A 24,688-nucleotide genomic window follows, 5' to 3' on the forward strand; every position below is an offset into this window, starting at 1 on the left:
GTCAGTACAGGAATAGTAGAGAGATACAGGACAGGATGGAGGTGTAGTGACAGAGCTGTGTGTGTGTGTGAGGTCAGTACAGGAATAGTAGAGAGATACAGGACAGGATGGAGGTGTAGTGACAGAGCTGTGTGTGTGAGGTCAGTACAGGAATAGTAGAGAGATACAGGACAGGATGGAGGTGTAGTGACAGAGCTGTGTGTGTGTGTGGTCATGTGACTGTGTGTACATTATACCTGTGTCTATATGTATATTAGAGGACGCATGGCGAGGGGCGGCCGGCGCGGTCATGTGACTCTGTGTACATTATATGGATGAAGTGTGTAAGTGCGCTCCTTAGTACGGGGAGTGTAGGGGGGAGTTACTGTTGCAGCTGTAGACACTGGTGGTTTCCCCAATATCACCAGGACGGGATATGATAGTACAAAGGTGCGTCTAGTAGGTAGCGCAATGTAAGAGCCTGGTAATGAGTATTGTAACTAGATCTATAGATATGGGACTAATGAGTCAGCATAAAGGGATAAAGTTTAATGTAGTTACAATAGTAAAATGACAAGGTCTGAAATGAGTATAGAGGGAAATATGTTACACAATGTAAAATGCACAATCACAAATGTCTGACAGTATGATGAAAGAAAAGCAATATACCGTCCAGTGGAAATTATAATATAGGTAACGTGGGACAGTCCTGTCTATAATAATGCCAGCGCTGATGGAATGTGAATGATACCGGTGTAGATTTACTGTCCGTGGTTGTGATGTCACAGAGTCATCAGAAATACAGTCCAGCAATCTGCAGGTTAATAACGATGGTGTAGAGGACGTTGGGTGGGGTCTAGTCGATTGAATGAATGTTTGGTGAGTGCATGCACCCCCTACCTCATCCTGAGCGGCAGCCCGGTGGCTGGTTGTAGGAGTTGTGTAGATGTGAGAAAAGCCGCCTCCTAGACGCAGGGCGCCGGTTCCCTGCGCGAGAGACGGTTGCCGCCTGCTTGGAAAAGGGCAGCTGCTTCTTCAGTCGCTTCGGCGGAGGGGTGTGCATGAATCCCTTACCGCCGGTGTAGTTGTTTCTGGGGTCCGTCCGGCAACTCGGACGGACGCGCGCATGCGCGAGACCCGGCAAGCGACGAGGAATCCGTCGCTCGGGGTCTCGCATCAAGGGGGGCGTGCTGTCGATGGTGAGTGACAGCACGCCCCCTTTGGTGGGCGTGCCGGGGGCGTGGCTGCCAGACGGAGGCGTTCCCATGGGAACGCCTAACGTCTGGGGCCGGCCCCACTGAAAAAAAAAATGTTTAATTTTTTTTTTTTTTTTTTTTTACAGCAATCAGCTTGCGGTCTGCTTAGACCACACAGCTGATTACTGGTACCTGCTCCCGCCTCTGCTCTCCCCGTTAGAGCAGAGTGGGAGCCCGGTAACCGGGGGAGACCCTGGATAACGCCACCTCCAGGTGGCGTTATTATCACAGGGCTTCCCCCGGTATTTTTTTACAATTTATTTTTAGTAACTATGGTCGAATCACATTTCCCATTACAATTATGGGAAATGCGATCTGCTTTACTAAAAATAAGTGATACTGGGGGTTGGAGTAGAATTTTACTAATTCTACTCCAATTGCCCTGTAATAACTACAGGTGAAACTAAAATAATGTGAAAAGGGTGTGACAACACAAAACAGCCTTTGGGCTCTATTTATTAACATTATTTTTACTAAAATAAAGTGAAAAAGGGTGTTTTGTGTTTTCACACCCTTTTCACATTATTTTAGTTTCACCTGTAGTTACTATAGGGCAATTGGAGTAGAATTACTCCAACCCCTAGTATCACTTATTTTTAGTAAAGCAGATCGCATTTCCCATAATTGTAATGGGAAATGTGATTCGACCATAGTTACTAAAAATAAATTGTAAAAAAATACCGGGGGAAGCCCTGTGATAATAACGCCACCTGGAGGTGGCGTTATCCAGGGTCTCCCCCGGTTACCGGGCTCCCACTCTGCTCTAACGGGGAGAGCAGAGGCGGGAGCAGGTACCAGTAATCAGCTGTGTGGTCTAAGCAGACCGCAAGCTGATTGCTGTAAAAAAAAAAAAATTAAACATTTTTTTTTTCACTTACCTGAATCCAGGGACCGGAGATCGGGCCTCCGGTGATGGCTCCTCTCCGGTCAGCTGGTCTCACACAGTGCACTGCTGCCCGGTCATCAGGTGATCGGGCCCCAGTGCAGTATGGGAGATCACCTGATCGGGAAGCCCGGAGAAGATCACCGAAGGCCAGGAGGATGCAGGTAAGTGTAATGAAGGGAGGGGGGGTCGCGGGGGTCCGCGATCGCGATGGGCGGGGCTTAGCGTCGGTGGGGGGGTAGTAGCGGTGGTCGGTCGGCGCATGCGCGGGCTCTTAGTCGCGGTATTTTTTCCGAAAATACCGCGACTAGAGTGCGGATGGGATCCGCAGGGACAGAGCTTTATCGCAAGCTCTGTCCCTGCAAGGGATTTATAGTAAATCCCTGTGATATTGCCGGAATTCGCAATGCGAATTCACTCGGTAATATCACACTACAATCCGCATTCAATATGCGGATTGTAGTAAATAGAGCCCTTTATCACTTTATTTTAGTAAAAATAATGTTAATAAATAGAGCCCTAAGAGTATTATCTTGAGCTCCTTGATGTGAGAAGGATATATAGCTTGCAGTGATACTTGCTACATAACCAGATCTTCTTCATGAGACGTCTCCCAACTCATTACTGGTCTGGCCCGACCCTACTTAGCTTCCAAGTTCGGAAGTGTTTGGGCGTGACCAGGGTGGTATGTATGTAGGATGCGCTGGCGAAGCTCATTTCCATTTCTTGGGACTTCATTCCTTCAGGAATTCTGGGAATTAAAAGTCAACATTGAGACCTTTAGGTGCAAGGGTTTTCAATTTATATATATATATATATCCATCTAGATTCTTCTTGTGACATGGAACGTAAGTAGTTACCACCTCTCCATGCTGTTTTAACGTTCTTTATTGCGGTGAACGTTAGACGGTCGGGGTTTCCGTTATGTTTTTTTATTGAAGTGATCGGGGTACACTATGAGAATCCAGCTTGTGCTGGATATTCCTTATTTCTACTTCAGGGTCCATAGGGGGTCCACAGGGTTGACCTTGGGGTATAGCTGGATCTGGATCCATGGGCACCACGCAGTTAAAGCTTTAGCTGCTCCCAGGATGCACTTGGGTCCGTCCTCCTCTATACCCCGCCCCCGGCCACAGCACCTCAGTTTGAGTTGGTGCCCGGCCGGAGTCGGGTCACCTGCGCAGGGGGGCTGCAGGAGCAGCCCCCAAAAGCTTTCTATTTTTATTTAAAAAAAAAAAAAAAGAGCCTGTTAGATTTTTATTTTAAAACAGAGGCTCTAGTGTGGCAGCGACGGGCTGTCTATGCAGACGCCCACGCTGCCGCTCTCCTTCCCCGCTGGCGCCGCGACGCCAGTACTGCACTGGGGATCGCGGCGGGAGGCCAGAGTCCGTACTAGCCGGACTCTGGGTCCCTCCCTGGACTGCTGCCGGAGTCGCCGGGGACAAGGTAAGCCGCGAGTCGCCGATTAGCGGCGGCTCGCGGGTTTTGCCTGCAGATGCAGTCCTTTGCCCCCGGTCCTAGGGGACAGACCGGGGGCCGCTAGCGGTGGCGGCGGGCTCCCCCTCTGAGGAGGAATAACCCGTGGGACCACTAGACCACCAGGGATATATGGCAAGCGGGATGCCGGCAAGCCCTGGGGTTAATATGCTAGCCAGGGGAGGAAGCCTTCCCTGTCAGCGGCTCCTCCCCTCAGCTCAGCGCGCCTTTCAACACGGAGTCTGGCGTCGCTGAGCTGCAGATTCCTCGGCCACTCCTCCTCTGAGGTCTCCAGCGGCCATTTTCTCACGGTGGCAGCGCAGATCTTCAGGGAGCACGCGGACCGGTCCCCCTGTGTACCTCTCCCCTGATTAAGGACAGCGTACACAGCACTATAGCCCTCCCAGACACTGAATCTGGGCAGGTTGATTGTAGTGGAAACGTGCAGTGAGTATATCTTCCTGCATGGTATGTGACTTTTGCTAGTGCTGCCTGTCTGTGCTTATTTTCTACTTACTGTCAGCTTATACCTATCCCTTTACTTCTCCTACAAGTGTGGGGGAGGGGCGTTTCTACTGACCTCACTTATATAGATCACGTATTTGTGAGGTCCGTCACATACAGTTGTGTGCTACTCAGTGCCATATTGTGGGCTGTTGTTCAGCACACTGGTGAGTGCGTTTTACTTCTACCCTGGTGCCAGATATATAATATATTCTGTCATGTCAGACGAGGAGGTTGAGCGCTCAGTGGCTCCGGTGTTGGCCTCCTGCGGACGCTGTTCTGCAGGAGTAGATAGGGAGGATTTGTCACAGGATGGCCTGTGTAGTCGATGCCAGGTGGCTCCTGGCCCATCCAGACCTTCTCTGACGCAGGAACCACCGTGGGCGATGTTTTCTCAAGTGCTGGTGTCTATTGCGGACCGTCTGTCGGTCCCGACTGCTCTCCCTACTAGGTCGTTGTCCCAGCCGACCATCCCCCATTCCCCGGGTGTCCCGCAGTTATTGCGGAGTCCTCCTGGGTCTCAGTCGGTGGGTCCCTATGCGGGGTTGCCTATGTATATGCAGGCTTCCCCTGTGCCGCAGCAGCCTGTGGTACCTTTTCAGGCCCCTATGGCGACGCCTCCACCCTGGGTGGATGTGCTCTCCAACTCCGTGCAAAATTTGGCGGCCGCTTCCTCGGCTTTTCAGTCAATGTTGCAGACTGACATGCCTTCTAGGATTTCAAAACGCCCACTCATGACACGGGCTGCTCAGGTATCGGACTCAGAGGGTTCCTCAGATGATGGGGAGGTCCCTGATGACACTGACTCGGACGCCTCGGTCCAGGAAATGGATACCAAGTCGTCCATTAATGTGCGAGCACTAGTTAGGGCGGTGCGAGCTATTCTTCTTATAGAGGATGAGGCACCGGTTCCTAAGTCGAAGTTTCCTAGTTTCAAAAAAACTAAGGTGGCTTCTGCGGTGTTTCCCCTGTCGGATCAGTTGACGGATCATATGGCGGTAGCTTGGCAGGCGCCCAGTAAGAGATTCCTTCCTCAGAAGCGGTTGGCTTCTAATTACCCCTTCCCTGAGGCACATTGTAAAAAATGGGAAACTCCACCGGCGGTGGATTCCCATGTCACCCGTTTAACTCGGGGCGCCACCTTACCATTACCGTCGATATCCTCGCTGAAGGATCCCACGGACAGGAAAGTTGAGACTTGCTTAAAGTCTATTTACTCCCTCTCCGGGGCGGTGGCCTGACCGTCCATGGCCATCTCCTGGGTGGCCAAGGCCATTGAGGGGTGGGCCAATGCATTGGAAGATACCTTCCCGGACGACGCTCCGGATGTCGAGCGGGCGTTGTTGGGACAAATGAGGGACGCTGCTTCTTACATTGGAGAAGCTTCTTTAGATGCTAGTCTGCTGACCTCGCGGGTATCGGCTGCAGCGGTGTCTGCCCGCCGATCCTTATGGTTGCGGTCCTGGAGAGCGGACTCTGATTCAAAGAAAGGTCTGGAGGCCTTACCTTTCAATGGGGAATTACTATTTGGTCCGGACTTGGACAAAATAGTGGACACCCTGGCTAAATCCAAGTCGGCCTTCCTCCCTTCGGCGGCACTGCCTGCTAAGGTTCGGAGTTCGGCTTTTCGTTCCTTTCGGGTTCAGGGTAAGGCGAAAGGTCAGTCCTTCCCGAGACAGTCTGCGAGTAAGACGGCCTCTAAACCCAAGAAGCAAGCCTGGAGTGCTCGGCGCCCTTCTTCCAAGCAGGAAGATAAACCTGCGGCCTGATGGGACGGGCCTCCCTCTGGGGGACCTCAGAGTGGGAGGCCGACTTCTTCTATTTGCCCAGTGCTGGCACAATACCACCACGGATGCCTGGGTTCGAGAAGTGGTCTCCCAGGGGTACGCCCTGTCTTTTCGGCACAGACCACCCCACCAGTTTTTCTGCACAAGTCCTTCTCAGGACAAGACCAAGGCGTTACAGGTTCAGGAGGCTATAGAGTCCCTGCTGAAAGCAGGGGTCATTGTTCCCGTTCCTCTATCACAACGAGGGACGGGGTATTATTCGTCTCTGTTTCTGGTGCAGAAACCCAATGGTTCTCATCGCCCTATCCTCAACTTGAAGTCTCTGAACAAATTCCTCAGAGTTCCCAAGTTCAGGATGGAAATGTTACGTTCCATCATTCTGGCGATGGAACCGGGGGATTACACGGTGTCCCTGGACATCCAGGACGCCTACCTCCATGTTCCGATAGCATCTTCACACCAGCGGTATCTGAGGTTCGCTATCCTTCAACACCACTATCAGTTCCGGGCGCTACCCTTTGGTCTCTCCACGGCACCGAGGGTGTTCACGAAGATTATGGCGGTCATGGCCGCACATCTTCGGAACCAGAATGTACGGCTGCTGCCGTACCTGGACGACCTCCTGTTGCTGGCGAGCTCCCCGGAGGTACTGCTTCAACATCTCCACCTGACGATCGCTTGCCTGCAAGCACACGGGTGGTTGATAAATTGGAAAAAGTCCTCCCTGATTCCATCACAGCGGATGGTTCATTTGGGAGCCCTGCTGGATTCGCGTCAGCAAAGGATCTTCCTGACTCCGGAGAAGGTCGCCTCCCTACAGCTGCGGATACGCAGTTGCCTGAGCCGTTGCCGCCTGTCGGTCCATTCGGCTATGAGAGTTCTGGGGTCCATGGTGTCGACATTCGACATGGTGGAATTTGCCCAGTTCCATTCCCGGCCCCTGCAGGGGCTGATTCTATCAGAATGGAACGGGTTACCTCACCGGATCCGCTCTCAGGTGCTGGTGTTGTCTCCGGACGTTCGGCTATCTTTGGCTTGGTGGCTTCAGACAGCTCATCTGGTCGAGGGGCGCCCATTTTGGATCCCGGACTGGGTCCTGCTCACGACGGATGCCAGTCTCCGGGGTTGGGGGGCAGTGACCGGCTCTTTGTCGCTTCAGGGTCGTTGGTCAGCGGAAGAAGCACTTCTCCCCATCAACATCCTGGAACTGCGGGCAGTATACAGGGCCCTGCAGTCGTCCGGCCCCGCTCTTCACGGAAGGGCGGTACAGGTGCAGTCCGACAACGCCACCACGGTGGCGTATATCAATCACCAAGGCGGAACTCGCAGTCAGGCAGCGATGTCGGAGGTGTCTCGTATCCTGACTTGGGCGGAGGGTCACATTCCAGCGATCTCGGCGGTCTTCATCCCCGGAGTCCTCAATTGGGAGGCGGACTTCCTCAGCCGTCACGACGTGCATCCCGGGGAATGGTCGCTTCACCCAGAGGTGTTTCAGCTACTCGTGGACAGGTGGGGACTGCCGGAGCTGGACTTGATGGCCTCCCGTCACAATCACAAGTTGCCCGTTTACGGGTCAAGGACAAGAGACGCAGGTGCAAGTCTGGTGGACGCGCTGTCGGTGAAATGGACGTTTCACCTGGCGTATCTGTTTCCTCCGATATCCCTGCTTCCTCGGGTTCTGCGGAAATTCAAGCAGGACGGCGGCATGCTCGTGCTGGTAGCTCCGGCGTGGCCCAGACGTCCTTGGTACTCCGATCTCAGGAGCCTCTCCATCGACGCTCCGTACCTTCTTCCTCAGCGTCGGGACCTGTTGTCTCAGGGGCCCTGCCTTTACCCGGATCTGGGTCGGCTGTCTTTGACGGCGTGGCTCTTGAGACAGCCGTCTTGAGGTCTCGGGGCTTCTCCAGTTCGGTTATTGGTACCATGCTCAGGGCACGCAAGCCTGCTTCAGCACGGATTTATCACAGAGTGTGGCACACTTACTTTCAGTGGTGTGAGTCCAGACATTATGATCCTCAGGTGTTCCGAGTTTCTAGGATCTTGGAATTTCTTCAGTCAGGATTGGATCTCGGCTTACGCCTTGCATCTCTGAAGGTTCATGTGTCCGCCTTGTCCGTGTGGTTTCAACGGCGGATTGCAATACTACCAGACGTTCACACCTTTTTCCAAGGTGTTCTCAGGATCCAGCCTCCCTTTGTGGCTCCTTGGGACTTGGCGGTGGTGCTACGGGTCCTGCAGGGTCCTCCGTTTGAGCCTCTTGAGGCGGTGGAGCTCAAGTGGCTGACATTTAAGACGGTTTTTCTCCTGGCAATTGCTTCGGCCAGGAGGGTGTCTGAATTGGGGGCGCTTTCCTGTCGCCCTCCTTTCCTGATTTTTCACCAGGACAGAGCGGTGCTCCGCACTCGTCCTGAGTTTTTGCCCAAAGTGGTCTCGAAGTTCCATATTAATCAGGAACTTGTTGTGCCAGCTTTTCAGTCCCCTGATCTTTCAGCTGGTGAGACTTCCTTAGATGTGGTCCGGGCGCTTAGAATTTATGTAGACCGGACGGCTTCGGTTAGGAAGTCTGATTCCTTGTTTATCCTCTTTGGTTTTCACAAGAGGGGTTGGCCTGCCAACAAACAAACGTTAGCCCGTTGGCTTCGTTCCGTTATTTGTGAGGCTTATGCACAGGAGGGCTTACCTGTGCCAGCCTCTGTTAAGGCTCATTCAACTCGTTCTGTGGGTCCCTCTTGGGCTGCTAGACGTGGCGCTTCTGCTGTTCAGCTGTGTAAGGCGGCCACTTGGTCTTCAATTCAAACGTTTTTGAGGTTCTATGCGTTTGACACCTTTGCCTCTCAGGATGCATCCTTTGGGCGCCGGGTACTCCTTTCAGCACAGGAGCGTCCCCGCCCTTAGTTGTACTGCTTTGGGACATCCCCAAGGTCAACCCTGTGGACCCCCTATGGACCCTGAAGTAGAAAACAAGAGATATGGTAAGAACTTACCTTTGTTATCTCTGTTTCTACGAAGTCCATAGGGTCCACAGGGCGCCCGCCCTGACGCACCTGGCTTCAAATGGGCTGTGTGGCTGGTCACCGGTTTTCCGTCTCCCATTTCTGTGAGTATGGTTCTTGTTTGTTCCAGTCTTCCTTCTCTCTGTTTAGTCTCCTCCTCCGGCCTTGGCTGCTTACCAACTGAGGTGCTGTGGCCGGGGGCGGGGTATAGAGGAGGACGGACCCAAGTGCATCCTGGGAGCAGCTAAAGCTTTAACTGCGTGGTGCCCATGGATCCAGATCCAGCTATACCCCAAGGTCAACCCTGTGGACCCTATGGACTTCGTAGAAACAGAGATAACAAAGGTAAGTTCTTACCATATCTCTTGTTGTGTTCTCCCATGCGGGTATTTAGTTTTCTGGCTTTTCTGCCTACGTATTGTAGGCCACATGGGCATGGCATCATGTGAATGACGCCCTTGTTGTCGCAGGTCATAGTATCCTTAATCTTGTGCGTAATTCCAGTCGTTTTTTATGTCATTTCTGTTGTCGGCGCTGTGTTTCTGCGTTTTGATGTACTGCAAGCTATACATCTGCTGTAGTGATGGAATCCAGGATTTCTTTCCCCCTAGCCAGGTTCCCTCTGTGGATTTGTTCTTTCCTTCTGGGGGTAGGTGATTCTTCGCTAATTTTCGACTGATGTTCTCCGCCTTGTGGTGAATCGTGGGCCTGATTCAGAGCCGGACGCTATTTGCGGACGCTCGTTCAGAAAAAGGGGCCGGATATTTAAATTGAGCTCTCGCTCTTTGCGGTCTGTTGACGCCTCTATGTCTGAGCGAGCGAACAAAACATGCGCTCGCTATTTTGTAAAGACGCCCCCTTGGCCGCTCGCATCCTACGTCATCTCCGCTATTTATTAGATTAATCGAGTACATCGAAAGGCGTCTGAACTGCTCGCTATTCTTGTGGTAGCATTTTCCTACCGCAATCATGCGAGCAGTTCAGGCTAAAAGACAACCAAGTGACGTGGTCGATGACGCTGGTTTGTTAATTATGCACACCCATTAAACGTCCGTTTTGACCTTTAAGCACGCCTGCGTTCGGATCTCCACTCCCCGTTTTCAAGCACCTTCCCCTGTTACCACCCACAAACGCCTCATTCTGTCATGTAGGATGCGAGCGGCCAGGGGGCGTCTTTACAAAATAGCGAGCGTATGTTTCGGACGCTCGCTCAGACATAGAGGTGTCAACAGACCGCAAAGAGCGAGCGCTCAATTTAAATAGCCAGTCCCTTTTTCTGAACGAGCGTCCGCAAATAGCGTCCGGCTCTGAATCAGGCCCTGTGTGTACATTATACCTGTGTCTATATGTATGTGATATAGGACGCATGGCGAGGGGCGGCCGGCGCAGTCATGTGACTGTGTGTACATTATACCTGTGTCTATATGTATGTGACATAGGACGCATGGCGAGGGGCGGCCGGCACGGTCATGTGACTGCGTGGGACAGGTACGTGCATGTACATTTCCAGCTGGTTATTGCTGTGCGTCCCTGGACGGTCAGTGTTACAGGATAATGGTGGTGTTTGGCGGTTGCGCAGATACCGGTGACTTGTTAGTGTGTAAATATTTGGGCCTGGTCTCTGTATTGTTAGTGTCTGAGTCACACAGAACTGGGAGCCGTCCACTACTACCAGTATAGTTCCCCTCAGAGACCGGCCTCATGGAATCGCACCATCTCCACCCTCCGGATTGACCTTGTGCCCCTCCCTCCATCTTATAGGTGTGACTGAGGGGCCTTCATACGGATATAGGTAAGTTCAGGTGCATCCAAGATTAATGTCGCCATCTTGTGGTAAAACAAGGTTACCGCAGTTGTATACATTTCATCAGCCGATGATGATGTCAGAATGGATGATTAATACTATTTCTTATTTTACCCCTGGTAAAGTACCAACCAATCTGCTCCTAACTGTCAATTTTCAAACACAGCCTGTAACATGACAGTAAGGAGCTGAGTGGCTGGTAGTTTATCGCTTTCCAGTTCTTAGTACATTTGGGTCAGCTGGTTTCTCCTATTTGAGTGGAGGGAAACCTTTATGAAATTGAAAACAATATGTCAGACCGGCCTGCTGCACATTTTTCTAATCAGCCTGGTGACAGACGTCCGCGGGGCTGCGTTGTCCAGGAGGCGTCAGCCGACCGGCAAGGTGCAGCTGTCAGAGCCGCAGTGCCTATCCGTGCCTGTGGCCAAATCAAAAATAGGGCCTGATTCACTACGGATGGCAATATGGCGTATGCGCGCAGGTTCACCACGAATTTATGCTAATCCATAGCGATCGCTATGCTGTCGCGGCACTTCATAAGGACGCCCACATCACCTACACACACATCTGCAATGTTTAGCAAGACTTCGAAAACATCGGTACAATCGAGCACCATCGCAGCCTCGCGCACAGTTAAGGCAGGTCAGACCTCGCTCAGGAATTGCCGACTTCAGCGCACGCTATGAGGCTTCAGGCTGCCTATGGCATCGCAGTGGATAATTTATGCACCTCCCTGCAAATCCCTTGACACGCACTGTCACACCTGCGTTCGGCCGACCGCCCCGCCGTCACCACCCACAAACGGCACTTCCCGTCAATCACTCCGCCATGGGTCTGCGTAAACACCGCAGCCCCGATCGCAATGACTGGTCCGCGCACTGCATACGCGTGTGCAGAACGCAACAATCGGCCGATTGCGTGCGTATAAGCGACTGCCTTCCTTGCTGAATCAGGCCCATAATCCAGACGGTCAGCTCTTGGGCCGAGTGGGCGGATAATTTCCCTTTCCACTGCTACCGGTTAGTACAGGCAGGTGACCCTGCACCTATGCTTCTGCCATGTTCCACCTAGCCTGCCTATAATCCTATTAGTGGTGCCCGACGGCCATCTTGGGGAGACGTGCGCTGCCTGATATTGCAGGCTGTGCCTCGGCTCCATACTGCGGCCACGGAAAACCACCCTGAACCACTGTAAGCTTCCGTTATGTATAACGGGCCCCTTGTGTTGCAGTTATATCATTCTCTAGAAGCATTTTCCTCTGATCAGTATAATACAGGTTCCCCCCTGGCAGAACCCAGGCCTCTCCTAGGGGCATCAGGGGAACATGTCAGCCCGGGGGTAATGGCTTCACCCGCTGTGCCCTTGTCATTCAGTGACGTAAGATGGAAGAGGACCCCCTGACCTGTAACACTCTGTCCCTGGCTCGTAACACCCCAGAATAACTAGAGGTCACTCGGCTCCTTTCATGTTTCCGTGTTATTTATGGTGGCGGCAGATGGAATGCACTCTGAAGAGTGGACGAGAAAAGTAGGGACAGCTGTTCACGGGATCCCCTGCTGTGTCTGACATGCTTTGTGTAGGAGCTGTCCCTAAACAGGCATCAAAACCCAAACGTCTCCCCCCCCCCCCCCCCTAACCTCAGCATCACCTTCTGCAAATACCCCCCCCCCCCCCCCCCCGGTCTCTGCCTAATGTGCATCTATTTATATAATGATCCTACTACGCAAATCTGCATATGATAATAGATATTGCGCTCGTCACTTTACTCACCCCTGGCGGCAGAGAAGGGCATCCTTGCGGCATGATGGCACTTGTAGTTCCACCGCTGAGGGAAAAGTGCACGTTACCCTAGCCTGTCTTTTCCGCTTTTATTCCTATTAGGAGAGTATGGTGTCGACGTCCTGTCCGTGTCAGCCACAGGCTGCGATGCGATGAGATTCGTAACGCTGCCTGAAATAAGTACTGTAAAACAAGAATACATGCGCCGTTATCCCGTAAGAGTGCTGTTTTTCTAATGGTATTTTCTCCTCTCGTTTTTTTTTCCCCAGAATGCTGAAGCGCCCTAACCTGCCGCAGATCACCCCGATTCCTTCACACGTCTGAGGAAGTGAAGTGATGCAACCGTGGTCGGGAAGCCACGCGAAATTTAGCCGTGTTTTTTTTTTTTTTTTTTTTAATATTTGCACTTTCTGTAAATCCCGCATCTCAAAAGTGACCCAAAACTTCAGGACTGGTCCTTTTTTTTTTTTTTTTTTTATTAAAAAAAGTGCCTTTATACCCCATAGAAAGGGACTATGGGGTTTGTTTGCATCTGACGATGTAGGCCTCAAAGCCTAACTCTAGCCGGTCGCCAACGGGGAATACAGATGCAGAAATCATAGAAGTCATTTAAATCTGTTGGATTAATGCCATGTCTTAGTAGCGTTTGGTGCTCCCCAGCTTTGCTTGGGTTAAAGTGACCCTGCTGTGTTCGCTCAGCGGAGGCAGCCATTTTGTAGGCTGAGGCAATACTGTCTAGAAGTTCTCCAGCAACTAGTGAATTGATTGGCTGCCTTCTGAGGAATTTTTGGTTCTGCCTACAAAAAAAAAATAAAAAATGGCTGCCTTCTGCTGTGCGTGGGTGTGTTGGCGACGGGCAGGTATTATAAGATACAAATTCTGGCGCAGGATTCACTGTGCAGATAGACACGAATAGCCATAATGTGGTCTGACTGACGGTGGTGTCAGGTTGGCATAAGGTACAAAATAAACCATAAGGGTTGATAGAAATATACAGGTACGGTCTAGTTCTAGACCAAGTGCCAAAACCGTGCGCTACAGCTGCTCACCCTCCCTTGCCAGAGGCCAGGGGGGAGTTTTAGTTTAATCGTAAATGGAATTTAAAGTGCTTTTGTTCTACCAAAACTGGCCTTTTATAGTATAACCTCCGGGTGGCAAATGACCACTTTCTTCTGGTACTTTTAACCCAGTTCCTGGGACGGCGTACTGCCTGCGCCAGGTGGAGGCGGACATTTTGTGGCCTGATCGACTAAACTACTGTTTTGTAGGAAACTCGGCCCCACCGGTTCACCAGCAAATGGTGTCAACGTTGAGGCACTGTGTTTTTTTTTTTTTTATGCCGTGACGTTGCCATGGGCTTTGATATTGATTCAGCCCCCAAAATGGCTGCCTCCCGAAAATGTGCGTAGGGTAACGGTAGCTCTAAGTGTCTTTGTGTCAAATGTCTGGATCTGTTTTAGGTCAATTTAAAGAATTTTTAAACCAAAAAAACAAACAAAAAACATAAAAGCCAATGTACAGTATACCTGTTTATGGAGATATGATGTAATATATAGAGTATGATAAAAGTATTATTATGGTTTGAGAAATCTTTATTAAGCTATGGAGTTATTAATGATCTGGGTGCTAGAACACCCTCCTATAAAAGAAGAAAAAAAAAAAAAAAGGCACGGGATTGTTGTGGTAAGCGCCCGATTCGCCATATGCGACCGCGTTACCACTGTAATCCCGTGCCATTTATCATGAGGCATTCTTTGACGGGTGTGAACTGAAATAATAAAAAAATTACAGGAGACCCTCCTTTCCCAAATAGGGTTAGATCTAAAAAAAAAGTATTTAATAGGTTAGCGTAAGAGCTGGTCTCCCCCCTCCCCCCATATATTGTGGGTACATGGAACATTCCAAACGCTAATGGGGGAGGGACTGTTAGAGACAAGAATCTGAGCCAATGAGAATGCTCCCTTGCCATAGGCAGGCCCTGCGTTTGGTCTGTGGAAGAGCTCCGAGGGGAGTTCAAGCCCTCTTTATGAGGCGCTCACAAAATGGCCACTACCGGCGGTGTAGGGCCCCAACTAGCGGGAGCAATGCATTGTATAAGCTACAGTATGTGTATAAATAAAGTGTTTGATCGCCTTATACGTGTCTTTCTTACCTGTAGCGACGTCTTATCCCGTGTGCTTCACCGTATAATCACGTTATCATAATTTATCACCATGGCGCCTCATGTTACATTTTAGTAGCGCACTTCTCATTAATGCCGCCATGGAGCTGGGGTGGGGCGTACGCTGCCCATGTAGCTTTAGGCGGCTGTGTAAAGGAAAAAAGTACTGTCTAAAGTACCAGCCAACCAGCTCCTGTCATTTTTCGAACACCGCTTGTAACGTGACATTAAGCAGCTGATTGGCTGGTAGTTTATCTCCATCCAAGGCTTAGTGAATAGACCCTAGCATGTTATGAGCTTTCATTGTAGACCTATTCTGTGCGTCTGTTTATATAGGGCACCCTCCAGGTCCTGTGTATATGTAATATATAGATGTGAGGATATAATTATATGTATTACATAGCGAGTCTGTGGCTAAGGAGCCGAGCGCCAGACCATTAGATTGGTGAGTGGACGGCCAGAAATGAGGCCCCTGGACGAGGAGGTGGTGGGGGGGGGACGGGGGTCTGGGTGTAGCTGTGCATTACAATGTACACACATGAAATACTGCGGCTGATTTATTGGGAATCAACGTTCTAGTTCTAAGGGGCCTCGGATTCCGCAGCAGCGCCAGCAAGTCTGCGTTACGCAAAACACGGCGACGTGTCGGTCTACAAAGAGAAGCATAACGGTGAGTGTGGTTAGGTGGGGTAGGGACGTCCGAGGACGGGGAATGGCGCAAGCACAATCCTGCCGTGGTGAGATGGGGGCAGGTAAAGACCAGCGGGGAAGAGCAGATCAGTTATATAGGATGGGGGGGGGCTTTGTATGTGAGGGTAAGCAGTGGAGGTCTTTTCAGACATTCCCATAAGAAGAGCAATGGTGGGAGAGGACAATTAGTCATAACGCTGCATTCAGGACAGACTGCATGGGGGACAGACAGAAGAAGATTGCCATAATCCATGCGGATGTGGACGAGGGTCGGGCTCTATTTCTACTTCAGGGTCCATAGGGAGACCTCGGTTTAGGGGTGATGGCAAGGACATCCAGGCACCACACGCAGTAAATTTTTTCTCCCAGGATGCACTGTGCCTCTTCCTATACCCCGCCCACGGGCCAGAGACACCTCAGTTTCGTTTGGTGCCTGGTTTATTAATACTAGCGCACAGTCCAGTGAGACGTCCGCGTTGCCGCTTCATCACCCCGCTGGCACTGAGACGCCGGTACTGATCCGGGGATTGCGGCAGGAACTAGCCAGACCCCGGTGGACTCCCAGGACAGCAGACGGATTTACAGGGAGGCAGGTAAGTCACGGATCACCGCTTGAATTGCAGTCCATTCCCCCCCCACCCCCCCGGGTCTCTGAGGACGGACTGGGGGATGACTGGTGGAGCCAGGCATGCAACCTGCGCTCCCACTTAGACCTCCTGGGGACAATATCTGGAGCGCAGTATAGGAGGTAATTGTGCTTTCAGCGCCAGGGGAGGCAGCTTTCCCTGTTCACAGCTGGCTCCTCCTCTCTGCCCAGCGCGCCTTTCCACTGCGGTCTGGCTGAGCAGAGGCAGCTCTCCTCCCACAGGACGCCCCTTCTGAGGTCTCTGGCGGCCATTTTCACCTGGCAATGTCGCAGATCTCTCAGGGAACGCGGAGCCTGGGTCGCCCTACATACCTCTCCTCCTGGTCAGCGTATGTAGCGCTATAGCCTACCAGACACCTAGTTTGGGTAGTTGATTTGTGGTGCCTCTGTGCGGGTGTTATTCTGCATTGTATGTCACTATGCTAGCGCTGTCTGTATTTCTCAACTGTCAGCCATTATAGCTATACCTTTCTTTTTCTACTTCAGGGTCCATAGGGTATCCACAGGATACCTTGGGGTATAGGTGTGACGTCAGTCGCAGGGCACCAAAGAGTTAAGCTTTCAGCCTCCCAGGATGCACTAGGTCCCCCTCCTATACCCCGCCCCCGGGCCAAGGCACCTCAGTTTAGTTTGGTGCCCGGCCGGAGTCGGGTGCACCTGTTGGAGTGGGGGCTAGAAGAGCCCCTGAAGCTTATTCTTCATGCAGCTGTGGCTGCACATCTGGATGAACAGCATGGACAGTCAGTCCTGACGTCCATGCTGTCTTCCCTACACCCCGCCGGTACCAGAACGCCGGTACTGATCCGGGGATGCTGGTGGGCGTCTGGGGTCACAGCTAGCGGTGACCCCAGATGCTCCGGACCATGGCCGGATTCAAGGGGGACAGAGGTAAGCAGCGGGGTCCCGCGGTGGGTCCCCGCTGATCACATGGTCCTAAGTCCCCAGGCAGGGGGCTCCCTGGGGACTGGCTGCAGCGTGGAGCCAGGCGACCAACCTGCGCTTCCACTACCCCCTGGGACAGCGGACCGCAGCAGAGCGGTAGTGCTGCGGCGTCCCAGGGGTTAAATGCATGCCAGGGGAGCGCGCCTTCCCTGTCTCACAGCCGGCGCCTCCCCCGCTGCACACAGCCCTCTCTGCATGCTGCCGACTGGTCCTGTGGCAGCGCTCCTCCCCCAGGCCAGCCTCCTCTCTGCTCCTCGGCGGCCATCTTCTCCAGAACGCATGGTGAACGCTGCTGGAAGCGCTGGACGGAAGCATCGTGGTCTGGGTCCCCCCGCATACCTCTCCTCCGCTGCGGCTCAGGTCTGTGTATGCAGCGCTGTGTCCTACCAGGCCCTGTGTCTGTGTAGTTGAGTGATCAGCGCTGTTAGTGCAGGAATTGTTATTTTTCTGCATTGTATGTGACTGTGCTAGCGCTGCTGCCTGTAATCTTTTCTTCTCTAAACTGTCAGCTTTATTACTGTCCCTGTTCTTTCTGCTAAAGCCCTTGCGGTGCGGTGCTGCAGGGTGGTCTCTCGCCTATTTAATACTTAATTGGTGAGAGAGGTCACATACGTGGTGCCATCATGTCTGAAAGTGATTTTCCCCTCCGGCTACAGTGTACCACGTGCAAAGTACCGTTAGCGGAGGGGGAGTGTAGCGCGGAGGGCCTTTGCCGGCAGTGTTTGTCCATGGCGCGGCCTATTACGGTTACAGCACCGGTACAGGAGCCGCCCTGGGCTTGTTTCGCTCAGGCGTTAACAGCTTTAGTGGGCCAGTTAGCTCCGCAGCCCGCGTTTACTCCGATGGGTTTGTCCCAGCAGTCTGTGGTGTCGTCACCCATGCAGGGGTTCCCACGACAATTGGTGGTACCCCACAGTCTCCCTATTTCCCCGCTCCCGGGTTCTCAGGAGCCAGCGTGGGTTAACTCCCTGACAAGTTCTGTACAGCACTTGTCGGATGTGTTGCAAGGGGAGTCTGTGATGCGGTCTCATAAAAGGCCGGTGGCGTCTCTGTCCGCTCCTTATGAGGATGACGAAGGGACGTCTGATGATGGGGAGATTCTAGATCCTTACGATCAGGAACCTCTCCATACTAAGGACGCTGATGCTAAGTCCAAAGTATATATTCCTGGACTTATTCGGGCGGTCCGCACAGCCTTGGTGATTGAGGACGAAGTTCCCCCAGCGGCTAAATCTAAGTATGCCTTTTTCAAAGATGTGAAGGGCGATGCCACAGTCTTTCCTCTTTCGGGTCAGTTGGTGGACCATTTAGAGGAGGCGTGGAAACAACCTGGCAAAAGATACCAGCCGCAGAGACGCCTGGCGGTGGCTTATCCGTTCGCGGATAATTATTTTGCTAAGTGGGAATCCCCTCCACAGGTGGATTCTCACGTGACCCGTCTTGTCCGTAGTGCCACATTGCCGATGCCATCCATGTCCTCCCTTAAGGATGCTACGGACCGCAAGGTAGAAATCTGCCTGAAGTCCGCTTATTCCCTTGCAGGGGGGGCAGCACGGCCGGCTATGGCCATTTGCTGGGTTGCCAGAGCGATGGAGCGCTGGGCGGATTCATTAGAGGCTTCTTTTGAATCCGACTGTCCGGCCGATCAGGCGGAGTTGATTGGCAATCTCCGTGATTCGGCCACCTACATCAACGAGGCGGCTCTAGACATTAGTACTCTGGTGTCTAGAATTTCTTCAGCAGCGGTAGCTGCTCGTCGCACCTTGTGGCTGCGATCCTGGAAGGCGGACGCAGATTCCAAGAAAGGTCTGGAAGCGTTGCCGTTTACCGGAGAAGTTCTCTTCGGTCCGGATCTGGATAAGATTGTGGCCACGCTGGCGGCAGCCAAATCTGCCTGTCTCCTGTTGGCCGCTGCTCCTTCTGGTTCGGGACCATCGTCCTTTCGGTCATCTAGGGCCCAGGGCAGGCCCAAACCACAGTCGTTTCCTCGACAGGCTGGCCCTAAGAAATCGGTCAAGCCCCGGAAGCAGGCATGGAGTACCAGACGTCCGGCCCCCAAGCCAGATGACAAGCCTGCGGCCTGACGGTCCGGGCCTCCCTTTGGGGGATCCCAGGGTGGGAGGCCGCCTGCTACAGTTCGCCCAGTGTTGGTCGACCACTACGACAGACACTTGGGTTCTGCAGGTGGTTTCCCACGGATACGCCCTCTCCTTCCGGCACAGACCCCCGGCTCGCTTCTTCACCACGGGTCTCCCATCAGACCGGAACAAGGCTACGGAGCAGCGGAAGGTATTGCACACTATGCTCCAGGCTGGAGTTATAGTGGCGGTTCCATTCTCCCAGAGGGGCCAGGGTTTCTATTCAAATCTATTTTTGGTACAGAAACCCAATGGGTCATATCGTCCGATACTCAACCTCAAAGCACTCAACAAGTCTTTGCGGGTCCCGAAGTTTCGGATGGAGACCCTACGGTCCATCATTCTGGCGCTGGAACCTGGGGACTACTTGGTGTCATTGGACATACAGGACGCTTACCTGCATGTCCCTATTCTTTGGCGCCATCAACAGTTCCTCAGGTTTGCAATCAGCAGCGACCACTTCCAGTTTCGGGCGTTACCTTTTGGCCTGGCAACAGCACCACGTGTTTTCACCAAGGTGATGGCGGTCATGGCGGCTTCTCTGCGGCTGCAGGGAGTCCGCATGTTGCCGTATTTGGATGACCTGTTATTGGTGGCAGGATCTCCAGAGCTCCTGTTACACCACTTGGACCTGACCATTGCACTGCTGCAACGGCACGGCTGGCTAATCAACTGGCAGAAGTCCACTCTAATCCCGTCTCGGAGGATTCGGCATCTTGGAGCCTTATTGGACTCGGGACAGCAAAGGATCTTCGTGACGGAGGACAAGATCTCTGCTTTACAGTCAAGGGTGCGCAGTTGTCTGCACAGCCGCCGGGTGTCCTTACACTCGGCGATGAGGTTACTGGGCTCCATGGTGTCGGTGTTCGACATGGTGGAATACGCCCAGTTTCACTCCAGACCTCTGCAGCACCTGATCCTGTCCAAGTGGAACGGGCTGACTCAGTCTCTGAAGTCCCAGACGATTGTGCTCACCCAGGAGGTTCGCCTGTCCCTTACGTGGTGGTTACAGACGACCCACCTCAACAAGGGACGTCCGTTCTGGGTTCCAAATTGGGTCCTGTTGACAACGGACGCCAGTCTTCGGGGCTGGGGAGCAGTTTCGGGTCCACACTTGTTCCAGGGCAGGTGGACGCCGACAGAAGCGGAGCTTCCAATAAATATCTTGGAACTCCGTGCGGTCTTCAATGCTCTCCAGCAAGCACAGCGGTTTCTCCAGGGTCGCCCGGTGCAGGTCCAGTCGGACAACGCTACCACCGTGGCCTACATAAACAGGCAAGGAGGAACTCGCAGTCGGGCGGCTCTCGTAGAGGTCTCTCGGATCCTGGTTTGGGCGGAGCGCAATCTTCCGGCCATATCAGCGGTCTTCATCCCGGGAGTGCTCAATTGGGAGGCGGACTTTCTAAGTCGCCAGGACGTTCATCCGGGGGAATGGTCCCTGCACCCGGACGTTTTTCAACTACTGGAGGACAGGTGGGGTCTTCCAGAAATCGACCTCATGGCGTCCCGGCACAACAACAAGTTGCCGGTGTACGGGTCTCGCACAAGAGACGAAGGGGCGTCTCTGGTGGATGCTCTGTCCGTCCGGTGGACGTTCCGGTTCGCATACCTGTTCCCTCCGGTCTCCCTTCTTCCACGGGTAATCCGGAAATTCAAACAGGAAGGAGGGACGCTCCTGTTGATAGCTCCCGCGTGGCCCAGACGGCACTGGTTCTCAGACCTTCAGGGTCTGTCCGTGGACATTCCTCTGCGGTTGCCGCTACGACCGGACCTTCTGTCTCAGGGTCCTTGCCTTCACCCGGACCTGACTCGGCTGTCTTTGACGGCGTGGCTGTTGAGACGGCCATGCTGAGGTCCCGGGGGTTTTCCAGCTCTGTGGTGCGTACCATGTTACGAGCTCGGAAACCGTCTTCCGCGAGGATATACCATCGCGTGTGGCATACGTTCTTCCAGTGGTGTCGACCGAGAGGTTATGCACCGCGGGAGTTTCGTCTGTCTCGGATTCTCGCCTTCCTGCAAGCGGGACTAGATCATGGGCTTCGCCTTGCTTCTTTGAAGGTACAGGTTTCGGCCCTATCTGTCTGGTTTCACCGTAGGATTGCTACAATCCCGGATGTGCGCACCTTTATGCAGGGTGTTCTCCGCATTCAGCCGCCCTTTGTTCCACCTGTGGCGCCTTGGGATTTGGCTGTGGTCCTGAGGGCTCTCCAAGGACCGCCGTTTGAACCACTGGGCTCAGTGGATCTTAAATGGCTAACAGCTAAGACTGTTTTCCTTCTGGCCATTGCTTCGGCCAGACGTGTTTCTGAGTTAGGGGCTCTTTCTTGTAGACCCCCTTTCTTGGTTTTTTATGGGAACAGGGCAGTGCTCCGCACTCGGCCCGAGTTTCTTCCCAAAGTTATTTCCCAGTTTCATATTAACGAGGAAATAGTTGTTCCGGCCTTTAACTCACCGGGTCTTTCCGTGGGTGAGGCCTCTTTGGATGTTGTGCGGGCCTTAAGGACTTATGTTGACCGCACTTCTTCGTTTAGGAAGTCAGACGCTTTGTTTGTCCTCTTTGGCTTCCGTAAAAAGGGTTGGCCTGCTTCAAAGCAAACTTTGGCAGCCTGGATCCGTATGGCTATTTCTGAAGCTTATCTTCATGAAGGCCTACCGGTCCCTCCTTCTCTGAAGGCTCATTCCACTAGGTCTGTGGGTCCTTCGTGGGCAGCTCGACGTGGTGCCTCGGCAGTTCAGATCTGCAAGGCTGCTACGTGGTCTTCTGTCCATACCTTCGTGAGGTATTACAGGTTTGACACCTTCGCCTCTCAGGATGCTTCCTTCGGGCGGCGGATTCTCCTTTCTGCACAGGAGCGTCCCCACCCTTAAAGGATACTGCTTTGGGACATCCCCAAGGTATCCTGTGGATACCCTATGGACCCTGAAGTAGAAAATATGAGATATGGTAAGAACTTACCCTTGTTATCTCTATTTCTACGAAGTCCATAGGGTTCCACAGGACTCCCGCCCTGTCGCACCTGTGCTGCAGATGGGCTTTGCTCTGGTCACCGGTTTTCCGTCTCCCTCTGGTGAGAATGTGATTCTTGTATGTGTCCAGATCTTTGTTCTCTCTCTTCCTTCTCCTCCTCCGGCCTATGGCTTGGTAACTAACTGAGGTGCCTTGGCCCGGGGGCGGGGTATAGGAGGGGGACCTAGTGCATCCTGGGAGGCTGAAAGCTTAACTCTTTGGTGCCCTGCGACTGACGTCACACCTATACCCCAAGGTATCCTGTGGAACCCTATGGACTTCGTAGAAATAGAGATAACAAGGGTAAGTTCTTACCATATCTCATATTTTCTGAACCCTTACAATTACAAGTTTTGTCAGGGTGTCTATTTATTATACCTCACATTTCTTTTTATTTATATATATATATATGTGTGTGGTTTGTCACAAACAAGTGTACACTTCCATCATTGCTATGTCTGAAAGTGGGGACGTTGTGCACGATTCCCTGCTGCCTAAACCTAAGTCCCCCAGGGGGGTGCCTAACCCCCTTTCCCCTAGCCTATCCCTAACTCCCCCCCCGGGAGCCCCTAATCCCCCCCCCGAGATCGGTAAGCCGGGTGTCGGGCTCCCGACATAGGTCTAATGACAGGTGTCGGGATTTCGACGCCGGTCATTAGACAGTTGCTGGGATTAGACCGTCAGGATGCCAACAGTCGGCATTTAGACCGTCGGCATCCCACGATTCCACTCCAGTCCTGCTCAAGTCATGTAAATCTTGTCCTGCGGAACTAGGAGTGGTGGACTGAGCCTTAGAGGAATTATATTTCAAATGTCATAATCCGCCAGCCCGTTCTGTAGTCCCAACTACTACGCAACATTAACTACCATGGCGGGGCGATGGGCAGCACCCCCTGTGCTTCCCCAGATGGGGGTCACACAGCAGGTGGTTTTGCACCTCACAGGGCCAGCCCTTACAGATTTCACCCATGTCGGTTCAATCTGTGCCACCGCCGTGGATGGACGCACTGTCTACTACAGTGCAGAACCTGACGGATACCTCTGTTACCCTCCAGGCTATGCTGCATAAACTCCTTAGACCGGCCAAACAGTCCATGCCAGCATCCCAATCTACACAATATGATGACGATGACACGGATACCGGGGAGATGGAAGAGGAGAATGACTCTGAGCCCTCTCAGCGAGAGGAGGAGTCGAAGTCAAAAATCAATATTCCCGCTCTGATATGTCATGTCCGTTCGGCCCTAGTTGTAGAGGAGGACGAACCGCCAGTTCCCCGGTCCAAACATGTTCTGTTCAAAGAAATAAGGACTTCTGCTGTGTTTCCTTTATCTGACCAGCTAGTGGAGCATAGGGAAGTGGTGGGGAAATCGCCTGGGAAGCGATTTCAGCCTTAGAAAATGGATAGGCGTAGGCCAGGCGTCTCTGAGGAACATTGTACTAAATGGGAATCATCTCCGGCGGTGGATCCTCATGTGACGCACTTAATAAAAAGTGCTACTCCTATGCCTTCCATTTCTTCCTTAAAGGATACCATGGATAGGAAGGTAGAGGTGTGTTTAGTCAATGCATTCTCTTTCAGGAGCGGTTTCCAGGCCAGCTATGGCTATCTCCTGGGTGGCCAAGGCTATGGAGTTCTGGGCAGACTCCCTAGTGGAGTCTTTTCCTTCGGATGCTACCACAGATCAAGTGACTGTGGCGGGTAACCTCCATGATTCGGCTACATATATCAATGAGGGGATTTCGGCTGCTGCAGTATCAGCTCGCAGTTCCTTATGGCTGCGCTCTTGGAGAGCAGACGCGGACTCATTGGAGTGTTTGCCTTATAATGGTAAGATCTTGTTTGGTCCTGACCTGGACTAGATTGTGGATATGTTAGTAGCGGCTAAGTCTGCGTGTCTGCCTTCGGCATCTGCTTCGTCAGGATCTCGGACCTCGTCCTTTAGGCCCCAGGGTAACCCTTAGGGTCAGTCCTTTCCTAGACAGTCAGCCCTCAAACAGACTACCAAGCCCAAGAAGCAGGCCTGGAGTACCAGACATCCGGCGGCCAAAGCCGATGACAAGTCTTCAGCCTGACGGGACGGGCCTCTCCTTGGGGGATCCCACGGTTGGAGGCCGACTTCTTCAGTTCCTACAGTGCTGGTGTCAGACCACCACAGACACTTGGGTAAGAGAAGTGGTCTATCAAGGGTATGCCCTTGCCTTCAGCAGAAGAACCCCCAGCAATTCTTCTGCACGAGCCCTCTGTCAGACCAAGACAAGGCAGTACAGATCTAGAAAGCCATACAATCCTTGCTTCAAGCAGGAATTGTCATCCCGGTCCCGTCTCATCAAAAAGGAACGGGTTATTACTCCAATCTCTTTCTGGTCCAGAAAGGATTATGTCTGCCTATCCTCAATCTCAGGCCTCCGACCAGATTCCTCAGGATGGAAACCCTGCGCTCAATTATACTGGCTATGGAACCTGGGGATTTTATGGTGTCACTGGATATTCAGGATGCATACCTGGATATTCCAATTGCTTCATCTCACCAGCGTTTCCTCTGTTTTGCTATACAGCAACATTTCCAGTTTCGGGCTTTGTCATTTGGTCTCTCCACAGCTCCTCGGGTATTTACCAAAGTTATGGCTGTCATGGCAGCG

At 52.6% G+C, this 24,688-nt stretch overlaps 1 protein-coding gene across 8 annotated transcripts in view; it reads left to right on the plus strand.

Moving 5' to 3' along the window:
* The window catches only part of LOC148435669 (insulin receptor substrate 1-like), a 28,570-nt gene extending 13,976 nt beyond the window's left edge, over nt 1-14,594 (plus strand). For all 8 annotated transcript variants that reach the window (XM_088465665.1, XM_088465669.1, XM_088465670.1 and 5 more), the window contains one exon: nt 12,731-14,594. In XM_088465665.1, coding sequence (XP_088321791.1) covers nt 12,731-12,738 — 8 coding nt within the window. In that variant the 3' untranslated portion in view covers nt 12,739-14,594. The remainder of the gene's footprint in view (nt 1-12,730) is intronic.
* Nucleotides 14,595-24,688: the final 10,094 nt, after the last annotated feature.

The sequence above is a fragment of the Taudactylus pleione genome, unplaced genomic scaffold (assembly GCF_031769625.1).
Source record: "Taudactylus pleione unplaced genomic scaffold, aTauple2 ptg002130l, whole genome shotgun sequence".
Taxonomy (NCBI): domain Eukaryota; kingdom Metazoa; phylum Chordata; class Amphibia; order Anura; family Myobatrachidae; genus Taudactylus; species Taudactylus pleione.